General features: G+C 37.8%; 2 protein-coding genes across 2 annotated transcripts in view; both read left to right on the plus strand.

Annotated features, from left to right (window-relative positions):
• The window catches only part of LOC106514294 (MOB kinase activator 2), an 8,244-nt gene extending 3,563 nt beyond the window's left edge, over nt 1–4,681 (plus strand). Inside the window, exons 2-5 of the mRNA XM_014003480.1 lie at nt 864–1,003; nt 1,120–1,216; nt 2,973–3,097; nt 3,175–4,681. Coding sequence (XP_013858934.1) covers nt 864–1,003; nt 1,120–1,216; nt 2,973–3,097; nt 3,175–3,446 — 634 coding nt within the window. The 3' untranslated portion in view covers nt 3,447–4,681. The remainder of the gene's footprint in view (nt 1–863; nt 1,004–1,119; nt 1,217–2,972; nt 3,098–3,174) is intronic.
• Nucleotides 4,682–8,516: 3,835 nt separating this feature from the next.
• The window catches only part of adm2b (adrenomedullin 2b), a 7,251-nt gene continuing 4,188 nt past the window's right edge, over nt 8,517–11,579 (plus strand). The window contains exon 1 of the mRNA XM_014003481.1: nt 8,517–9,374. Within this exon, the coding sequence (XP_013858935.1) occupies nt 9,274–9,374 (101 nt within the window). The 5' untranslated portion in view covers nt 8,517–9,273. The remainder of the gene's footprint in view (nt 9,375–11,579) is intronic.

Here is an 11,579-nt window from a genome sequence, read left to right on the forward strand (position 1 = left end):
TATTTATACTTCTCATTCAACCACAGTTAAATTCACTCTATCTAGGAGGCATAATTTAAATGGATATTTTTTACAAAAATAATCTGGAATGAAAACAAGCAAAAATGAAATAAAAGTAACAACTTTCTACTACTTACCTTTTTTAAAAATGTAAGGAGCAGAAGTAAAAAGTAGGCTGAAAAATAATTACTCAAGTAAAGTACAGACACCAAAAATTCTACTGAAGAACAGTAACGTATTTGTACTTAATCACTTTACAACTCTGTCTGGATGTCAATCCATTAATTATTCTGGAAAAGTTATTATAATTTATCCAGTGACTTTAGAGATTTTTCTAAAACGCAGACGTGGACAAAAACATTGTTCTGCCTTCACCGTCAGCAAAGGGTGATTCGTATAAATAGCCTTGTAGACCGACTAAAGCGCTCTTTGTCAGAGCAGCTTCCTGTTTTAAATAAAGTCAAATCATGTTGCAAAGTCTGCCTCTCCAGCTCACGTTGGTGTTTGCATGGAGCATTCCCAGCGTCGCACCTTCCCGTGCTGCTGATAGTGAGGCTCAGCCTGGGAAGTGATGCAGGAAAGATACACGTCCCTTCAGGCCTTTGCACCAGTGAACCCCTGCAGCAGTCTGCTTCAGTAGCTTCCCTGTATTCACTGCTGGATTTATTGGACATCCAGCCCTTCTGTTCCTGCAGAGCTTATATATTTTTCTCTACTGGCCACTGAAGTTGAAGGCAGATAATTCAGCGTGTAATCTACGGATTGCAGCAGAAATAATTAATCCATTAGCTTGTTATTTTTCCACTTTTTATAGCTTCTCTCTTCCTGCTCCTGCTTCATTAACTCTGAATTGTCTTCCCAAGGGGAATCAATAACAACAAGCAGGAAGAGCTGCCGTATCTGCAGCAGCAAAATGTGTGCCAGATGATCACCAACACAGACATGTTTCTCCTCACCAAACTGCCGCCTGGCGTCGACAAGGCAGAGTGGCTCGCCAGCAACAGTAAGGATTGACAGATGGTCTGCCTTTAACGCTGTTGTCCGCTCTCTTATCTTCCCTTTCCAGACACGAAAAGAAACTGCAGACACTGCAACACTTGTCCTGTTGATCTCTTTCAGCCGTGGCCTTTTTCAAGCACATAAACTTGTTCTCCAGCGCGCTGTCCGAGTTCTGCACCCCCAGCAGCTGCCCAACCGCCTGTGGACCGGGCAACACGTACGTTAGAGAGCATGCTTTAAAATAAAACAACTTCACCCATAATTCTCTTTTTTTTCATAGCATCTCACCTGTACATCAGTATTTGGCTCAGTCTTGTAAAAATGAGAACAAAAAGAAAATGCAGTGTCAGAAAGCTGCAGAAGAAGCTGAAAATGTTTAATAACAAAACTGTTAGTGTGAGTTCAGTTTGAACACCTGATGTTCACTGAAAGGGGAAAAAAAGGTGAAAAATCTGTTTAAAAAATAGCAAAAATGTGTCAAAAGCTAACCAGAGAGAAATGTAGCTAAAAATAGAAACAAGCTGGATTTAGCCGACAGACGGCAAAAGGACAGCAAAAAAGCTCACATTAGCAGAAAGACGAGAAAAGAAGTACAAAGAAAAGTTTAAATTTGTGATAAAATAGCTAAAAAAGCTGAAACGAGCTGAAAATAGTAGCACACACAACCCAAAAGTAGCTGAAATTAGCACAAAGAAGCAGAAAGGGCATGTGTTTGCTGAATTAAGCAGTAAGAAGCTGAAAAGGTGATGTTAGAAAAGAGCTAAAAATTAGCTAAAATCAGATGGAAATGTTGCTTAAAAAGCACAAAACTGTTTAAATTAGCATACAAAAGCGAAAAGAATCACAAAAAGGTTGAAATTAGCAGAAGAATATTACAAAAGAGCAGAAAGACAGCTGAAATAGCAGAAAAAGCCAAAATTAGCCATAAAAAAGAAGCTGAAGGAGGCTGAAATTGGCACAAAGAAGCAGAACCAGAGTAAAAGGTAAAAAAGATAAGATTTATAAATATTTTGTTGATAAAAAAGATTTAAAGTGGCCAAAACATCAAATAGTTGAAAATGTACTAGTTGCTGAAATATCAAAAATCATAGCACTCATGGCATAAATGAGCTGAACATTTTGATGTATGAATTGTTGAAATAGAACAGAAACTGTAGAGCAAGTTGCATATTGAAAAAATAAGAAAAAAATTAATCATATCGGTGTGAAAACTTGATAAACATTCACACAACTAGTTGGTTATCTCCTTTTTTTTGTTTTATTTCCCCACTTTGGGAAAAATTAGTCTGTATTTTAAACAAGAAGAAATGTAAGCTGAGGCATTTTTACAGATATTCTTTTGGTAACAAAACATTTGTTTATTCTATATTGCAGCCTGAACTCCATGTTTAGTAATATTTTATGATGTTCTGTGATTTCAACCCTTCCAAAGGCAGGATTTGTGGACAATGATTTGCTACTTCCCGTTTTCAACAACTCCTCCTATTTTGGGGAGCAGAGGTCTGAGTGAAACAAAGGGTTTTTACAGAACCGATGAAGCTGTGAATGGACCAGGAAGGAGGTCAGATGGCAGAAGGTCAAAGTTCAGGGTGACAGCTTGACTGAAACTTAACAGAAACAAAGCCATGGCACCTTTCATCCTTTAGTTGGATCTTTTCATTCTTTGTTCTACATTTTGTTTTAAAACCTTTGACCTAAACTTCTCGTTCTGCCATGGTTTCAGTTTAAACCTCACTGGGAGGAGAACACTGATCATAGAAGTGGAAAACAAAAAGATTAAACAAACATGACAGGGTTTGTGCAAGAAAAAAAAGAAGAGACTTTTTAGCTTTGATGCCATCTTTAATTGGATTCACTTCAAATAAGTTGCAGAGGTACAGACAACGTTTATAATTATATTGTCTGGAAAAAAATCTAAATATAACTTTCGTTTCCTTCAGACTGTTGTCTTTATCAAGCCTTTGCTGTTTCAGGGTTTACGTCTGGATCGACGACCACGGTAGGAAGCTGAAGTGCTCCGCTCCGCTTTACGTCGACTACGCCATGTCCTACATTCATGACCTGCTGACTGACGAAGACGTGTTCCCCACAAAAGCAGGTAAACCACAACTCCCCCGATCACGACTGGCCCCTGGTCTGGTTCCAGGTTCAAGCTTTCCTCTCCTCCCTCTTCAGGTGCAGCGTTCCCAACAGGCTTCGTCTTCGTGGTCCAGAAGGTCTTCTTGCTCTTGTTCAGGACTCTGGCCCACATTTACTGGTCTCACTACAGTGAGACGCTGGCGCTTGGCCTGCACCCGCACCTCAACACACTTTTCACGCACTTCACGCTCTTCTGCCAGCAGCACGCACTTCTGGATCCTGAGGACACCGCGCCTCTGCAGAACCTCATCGCTGCTCTGGAGCGGCAGGAAATAATTCTACGCGCAAACACGGATTTTATAATCTGAGGATCCTCATCTCGCTCCTATTTATTCGTTGCAGCTTGCTTTTTCACCGCTCCAGGTGAAACTTAATTCCACAATCTTGCATTTATGCATTATTTGTTTTAAATATCATTTTTTTAAAATCCTAAACCAAATATTCTGTTTGTTTTTTAACATAATTGTGCATTTTTCTTTTGCTCAGTCCATGTCTTCCTTTATTTGTGATAATAAAAATGTTTCCTTTGGAGATTTCTTGGCTAAACAGCCGGTGCCATTCTGTTATTCTGAATAAATGCAAATACTGTAAAAAGATATATTGAACAAAAAATGTTTATCTTGTAAACAAAGAAACACTTGTGACATATGACTTTTGTTTGATTCGAGCAGAAATTCCTTGGTTTGACAGTGGCACCACCTGGTGGTAATGTTAATGCTTTTTTTATTCTTGTTTTATTTGCATTGAAACAATAGCAAAAAAACTGTTTTTGTGTGTATTTAATTGCTTTAGTTAAAATTGCTGCAATATAATTTCAGGGCTATCAATCAAAATGGAATATGACGAGTTTAAATCAGAGTTTAAGTTTCCAATAATGCAGTGGTGTCCCGTCCGGGTCCTCGAGGGCCACTATCCTGGATTTTTTTTACAATGTTTTCTTGCTTTGACACTCCTGATTTGAATTAATGAGGGATTAACATGCTTCTGCAGAACTTTAAGACCTGCTGAAAGCAGGGAAATGACTAAAAATGTGCAGGATCCTGGTCCTGAAGTACCAGTGTTGACTGCACGGTACGTGATGAGCACCACGCCAAAATAAGCTCAATAACTGTAAATTTCACTGTGTCGTAGGCATTTTGTGATTGTCCATCTTGAATTGGGTTAGCTGTAAATTGATTTTTATTTCAATAAAGTTCTGTCCATTGGTTCATGAGATGTTTCACTAAAAGACATAACTGGCAGTCTGTCCTCTGCGTAAGTGTTGGGGACAACACTCTGCTACTACCAGATCCAAATTTTATTTCAATACCTGTAAAATTTGCTAAATTGTAATTATTCTGATACTATTTTTGAGTCACAAGTCCCTGTTCGGCAGGTCTCACACAAACTGACGAGGACGGTTTTTTAAAGTTCTCACCACTTTGGGTGAATAATCTGTTTCTATTGTTTCTTAAAGTGCCTGTGACATAAAATCTTTGTAATAAACATGAATGCCTTTTTAGAATGGTAACAATCGTGAATTGCAATAAATAAATAAATCAAACTGCAGTTAACGTGCATGTGCAGCAACAGGAAGTGATGTCAAAGGGGAATAACAGCACATAAAGCATTGTTTTAATGGTTGACAGCAGACAGAGAAGAATCTGATGTTTCTTTAGATTATTGTGAGTCACCATCAGAGGCTGATGAACAGTTAAATATGGCTTCAATTAACAAAGTGAATTACCCTTTAATGTCACTTCCTGTTTCACCTGGGTTATTTTTTGTGTGTCTGTTAAAATTATTTTGCTAAATATATTATTTTCAAAAACACCAATATAAAGTGATTGGAGAAACACAGAGAGGCATCAAAAAAACCCTGTAAACTGCAGAGAAGAGATCCTCACTGATAATGAGAGAAAACCACCAAATCAAGTATGTTTGCAGAACTATTATTTTACTTAAACCAACTGCCTTTTTCTGTCAATAATAATTTAGTTTGTTTCTGATGTAAAGACATCTTGGCTTCAGTACAATATAAATACACCTTTAGTTTGAATTTAATGTGAACAGCTGGATTTTTTTTAACTTACAGAACAAAATCAGCCTTAAATAAAAGGGATAAGATGAAAAATGAAAGTTAATTGCCGGTGGTTCCAGAGATTATACTTCCAGGATGTTAAGTTTCTAATCTAATTTTAGGTTGAAACACAATGAATGAAATTGAAACTACATTTTTCTCTCTCTCTGCTAAAGGCTCAGATGGAGAGAAAATAAATCTGGATGGTTTGAAAATACACACAGTCTCACTCACACACACTCAGAGGTTTGTTCTTTGAGAGGACTAAAGATGTGTTAATGCACCTGTTGGACTGAGCTGAGCTGCAAACTGAGCTTAGACTGTAATTCTGCAAACTGCTGAGTCACACACACACACACACACACACACACACACACACACACACACACACACACACACCTTTAATTAAGAGCTGAAGCCACCTCCTCATACAGATGAGTCATTTAATTAGGTTCAGATTCTGTGTCTTCCTCCTCAGAGGAAAGTTCTCTTTCAAGATAAAATGAGAACACGATCATCAGTGAATCCTCTGACTTTTCATTATTTTTAGTCGACACCAGAGCAGGAGGAGAAATTTGTCCTGATGTCTGCAGATCTTCCTTTTTGATTCCAAAAAGTTTGAGTTTGAATAAAGCAAAGTGGCTGCACAGTCAGCTAAAACTGCTGGGTGTAGGGGTGATTTGATTTTTCTAGTTTTAAGGAGACCTGTTCAAATGTCAGCTTTGTCCGTTCACTTTATGAATGTAATAAAGGTTTGTTTATCCCTGAGAGGGAAGCATTTAAAAAAAAGAAATGAAAGTGCACAGACAGACAGCTTTGACTCTGTTCAGATAGACTCGTAATATAAAGTAATGTTTATATTAAGAGGGTGTCATATTTTCATATTTTAGTTTTAGTGTGACCTTGTTATGGAAAATCAGTTTCAGGCCATTTTCCTGCAATCATCCACACATTTTAAAGCTTGACAGGCTTTTATTTTGAGTTTCTCCAGACTTCAGTAGCATTTTACAAGGCTCATATTTAGTAGCTTATTTTAAATCCAGGTTGATTTTTGTCAACTATAATTTTAGTTTTGAATCATTTTCCAAACTGCAGGAATAAGATGTGGTTATAAGTTATTGGTGCTGGTCTGGAATGTGGCTGGAGAATTACTTTATTTATTTGTTTATTGTGAAAAACAGTTAATACTGAGCGCTGAAGAAACTGAAACTGATTTGTTAAAGCTAAAAGAAGCAGAATACGAGCTAAAAGGTGCAAAAATGCTAGCTAAACAAATCAAAAAGCTAGATAAAAGTTGAAAAGGCTAGATAGAAAAAAGTAAAATAAAGGGTATCTAACTACAAATTTAAAGTAGCAAATGCTAAAACTAGCAAAAGGTTAGCTAAAAGCTTCAAGGGGCTAGCTGAAAGCTAAAAGCAACAAAAGGATAAAGGTTAAAAGTAGCTAATGTTGCCCAAAATCTAAAAATAGCTAAATATTAGCCAAAAGTAGTAGTTAAATACAAACATTAAAAGCTAGCTAAAGGCAAAAAGTAACTAGACCTGGGTTTTTACAATGTAAAAACAAGTGTGCATTGCCATGTAGCATGTCATTGCATGGCTTTGCCTGCAGCATTGGACTTGCAGAAGGAACTTTGACCAAGTTCAATTGTGTTTTCTATAACAGCTTGTGCCTGTCACGTCAGCAGGTGTTTGTACTTAAGGTAATTGTGTGACAATATGAAATTTGAAGAGATTTTTTGTTAAAGTTGCCTTAGCTGGGTTTTAAACCCTGATGTCTCACATGAAAGTCCATGACATAGACCATTAGAACAATGGAGCTGTGGTAGAAGGTGGTGGCAGGGGTTGGTTTGTATGTGTGCAGAAAAAGGCCACATTGCCAATACAATTATTGACACAAAAATGCATAATATTACAACAATAGAGCAGTATTAAGATAATGATATAGTAAAACATCAACATACAATCATATTAGTATTGTAAACACTGAACTATTGAGAATAAATATAAAAAACTACGGTGCAGTACCAAGTTGAGTACAGCTGGGGGCAGTATTGGACCATTACAAGGCCCCATTGACTCTCATTTTATGAATTTGGAATAAAGTTTCAACGTTAATATTTCAAAAACTACAAGTTGTACAGGTACCAAATGGCATTGCAATCATTTGGCACAGGACCTTTACAGATAGAAATTACAATGGCAGCTGTAGGACAATGTAGGCAGGAGCATTGGACTTTCAGAATGAACTTTGACCAAGCTCAAATGTGTTTTCTATAMCAGCTTGTGCCTRTCACGTCAGCAGGTGTTTGTACTTAAGGTAATTGTGTGACAATATGAAATTTGAAGAGATTTTTTGTTAAAGTTGCCTTAGCTGGGTTTTAAACCCTGATGTCTCACATGAAAGTCCATGACATAGACCATTAGAACAATGGAGCTGTGGTAGAAGGTGGTGGCAGGGGTTGGTTTGTATGTGTGCAGAAMRAGGCCACATTGCCAATACAATTATTGACACWAAAMTGCAWRATATTACAACAATAGAGCAGTATTAAGATAATGATATAGTAAAACATCAACATACAATCATATTAGTATTGTAAACACTGAACTATTGAGAATAAATATAAAAAACTACGGTGCAGTACCAAGTTGAGTACAGCTGGGGGCAGTATTGGACCAATACAAGGCTCCATTGACTGTCATTATAATTTATTAAACATTAATATTTCAAAAACTATAAGTTTTACAGGCACCAAAAGGCATAGCCATCATTTGGCGCAGGGGCTTTACAGATATAAATTACAATGGCAGCTCTAGGACAAAGTATGCAGGAGGAGAAGCATGGCAAAGTGGAGATGACTTGGATGGGAAACGAATCACAATAGTGTGCATTGCATTGGCAATGCACACTGATAAAGGATAGCTAAGAGCTAAAAATTGGAAAAAAAAAACTAGCTAAAAGTATCAAAAGGCTGTCTATAGGCTAAAACCAACCAAAAGTAGCAGAATGGTAGCTAAAAGCTAAAAACAACCGATGATAAAACAAGTTTGTTGAAGCAAATTCCAAAGATATTTTTGAAAGAATTGAAGAGATTTCCATGTATTTCTACAAGGAAAATATTGTCAAAAAAGTAAAATAGTTTGAAAAGTATAAAAGAAACAGACAAAAATAAAGCCATCCCACCATCTCCTGAATGAGCTGAATGTTTTGATTATGAATGAATTAAAAGAATCAGAAGTAGTTATTGTAAAACACAGAATAAAAAGAACAAGAAAACAGTTCAAATTAAACAAAGTAGTGACAAATTCATTGTCAAGTCATAGTAATTTAAAAGCTGCAATGTAAAAAATGAGAAGTTCACCCAAAACATTTTTTGCCACAATTAAAAGAAGTTTGTCTCCCTTTAAAAGAGGAAAAAGGAGGTCAAGAAGGGTAGTTTAGTTAGTCTTCAGACATGAATAAGACACCATGTCGAAGCCTACGTCAACACTTTCAGCTCCTCATCCTTAGATCTACATGATGAAGGCTTTGTTGTGTGAAAAATATGAGTGAAAGCAGGAGGCTTTAATTGGGACTTTGCTGTGTAAATGATGGCTTCAGCAGCCTATGTCAGTGAATTAATCTCCTTCTGGGAACCATGAGTTCACCATGAGGAAAATAATCCTAAAAAGTCACCTGTAAACTTTGTTACCTCACACGGAAAAACACCCAAAACAACAAGATATGGTTTAGTTCTAAACCGAAGATTAAACGAGTGGACTGTCGAGGTTTAATTAACTCGTGAGTTTCTTGGAGGTTAGGTTGTTGAGAAGGGCAGAGAATAAGCCTTCCTCCTCCTCCTCCTCCTCCTCCTCCGTCAGCAGGACTTTATAAATGAGAAAAGTCCAGCTGCTCCCAGTGTGCGCTCCAGTCAGGGTTTCAGAGTGGGTTCAGGAGCAAACGGAGCACCTGATGATGCCGTCCTTCGCCTTTTAGAGATTTTCCACCATTCAGAGCCAACATTAGACGTCCTGGACCTTTTAGTTTCACCTCTTAACATTTGTAGAGTTTTAATCTTTCGGGTCGCCTCCATCACCATGTGTGCCCCCCCTCTGGTGTGGCTGTGCCTGCTGCTGGGCCTCCTGCCTCTGAAGGTCCAGGCCCGGGCTCTGACAGCGCAGAGGGCTCACAGAGACAGGTAACCCAAACCTTTATTACTGCGGCTCTGTTGGACCGCTTTCATTGATGATGCTCGTTTGGTTTTATGCAAACTTGTTGATCAAAGTTTTGAATATTGTGCTAATTAAGAAAAGGCAGAAATATGGGTACAAACAAACAAACAAACAAACAAACAAACAAACAAACAAACAAACAAACAAGTCTGTGTGAAACAGGAAATTATTAAACCACCACAAACTTTCTGTATCTGTTACCAAGACATCACATGAACCACTGGATGAATTTTAATGAAACCTACAAGAAATAAACACGAGGTGCACATCTCCAACTAATTAAAGTTTGGAGTCACGCAAAGTCACTTTACAAATCATTAAAATGCTGATAACACAGCCAGTTTTACAGATGTTATAATAATATTAGGAGTGGTAGTAGCTGAGCATCAGCTCTAACACATGAGCTTTGAGTGCTAAAAATTATGAAACATTTTACTTAAATAAATGGCAGTAACTGTTGGAATCAACCTTGTTTGTCTGTTAGCAAAATATCTTGATAATCGGTGAACTGATGTGAATGAAACTCACAGGAAGTAGTCGATGGATGCGCGTCTATGGGTGATTAACTTCTGGAGTTAGTTCTGTTTAAAAGGGACGCTATTAGCAACATTAGCAAACACAAAAATGGCCCTAGATCGGTCAATTTTGCAAATATCGGGATAAAATTGGATGTGGTCACAGCTGAAAGTCATTTACAACACATTCTCTGAGAGTGAAAGTATACGATGTTGTAAAACATTTTTACATCCATTCCTTCTCAGTACGAGATGATTCAGTTTAAAAAAGGCAGGATGAAAAGCAGCAGGCAATGTGCATTTAAGCAATGTTATACATTTTTATTTGTGTTTTTATTTCTCTAGTAATTAAAGTCACTAAATAGATAAAATCAAGTCTTTATTAATAAAAGCACAACACTGTTTTAATAATCTTTAACTACATATTGCTTATTAGGTTTTAGACAAAACCAAGTCTTGATCTTTTATTCGTCCAAACCAAAACAAATGAAGAATCAGTTGAAAAACTGTCTTTAGTTACATTTAATCAAAAAAGTTTAAATTATGTTTAAATATTTCAGGAAGCAGCATTTTATAGTGTGTAAAGGATCCTTTGTTTATTGTTTCACTTGGATTAAGTTTTAGACAAATGAACAAATGAAATGTGTGGTTTTTGTTTGAGTTTTTCTACTTTTTCTGTGAGATTTTATTAAATAAGAAGTTGATGTATGACAAGGTGAAGGGCAGCAGACAATGAAAAGTCCACCTGTGTCTTTGGAAGTAATGAATGTGAGAAAAAGGTCCTTGCAGCAGAGTGAGGTAATTCCTCTCAGCAGCAGGAGGTGAGACAGAGGTGAGGGAGATTTAATGGGATTTGGGACGGGGACCCATGTGCATACCGAGGGGCCAGGCTGCACAAAAAAACAGCCACAACAAGACGAACTCCAAAACAATTAGCGGGAAAGTCAGACACAAGCGAGTCACACAAGAGGGATTTATGTTTTGTTTACCTGAGATTTATAAAAGTGTTGAAGGAATACCAGCTAGATATAAGTTTTAAAAAACAGTTTTCTGGACGCTGAGGAGAGAAATAAAGTGTCCCAGAGTTAACGAACACAGACTGATAAGGCAAGCTGCAGCCAAACGAGGAGAGAAACTCAAGTATCCTCCTGCAACCAGAAAAAAGACAGAGAGAGAGAGAAAAGGTGGTTGTGAAACGGTGGGGATCTGATGGGGACAAAAAGTTTAAGGAGTTCTGGCAGGAGTGTGTGTCTATGTGTGGCCTTGTTTTTCCTACACCGTGGGGACAATTTTTCCCCAAAAAAAGCAGCCTTGTGGGGATCAAACGTGCACCGTGGGGACCAATGCCCAATCATTTTGGACCCACGGGTCCAAATGCAAATTACGGGTGGGGGGTTGGGTTTAGGACCAAGGTGTGAATTGAGTTTAGGTTCGTTTTAGGGTCAGGTAGGTACCTGTGAGGTTAATTTTAGGGTAAATGGTCAGGGTTAGGCTAGAAAATTTCCAAAAAAATGAATGGAAGTCAATACATGGTCCCCACGGGGGTGTAGAAACCAGACCTGTGTGTGTGTGTGTGTGTGGGTGTGTGTGTGTGTGTGGACACCCATAAACTTGCTGAGTCATGCTCTGTAATGCCATGGGGACGTCAATCAGCAT

Source organism: Austrofundulus limnaeus, unplaced genomic scaffold, assembly GCF_001266775.1.
Source record: "Austrofundulus limnaeus strain Quisiro unplaced genomic scaffold, Austrofundulus_limnaeus-1.0 Scaffold19, whole genome shotgun sequence".
NCBI classification, from domain to species: Eukaryota; Metazoa; Chordata; class Actinopteri; order Cyprinodontiformes; family Rivulidae; genus Austrofundulus; species Austrofundulus limnaeus.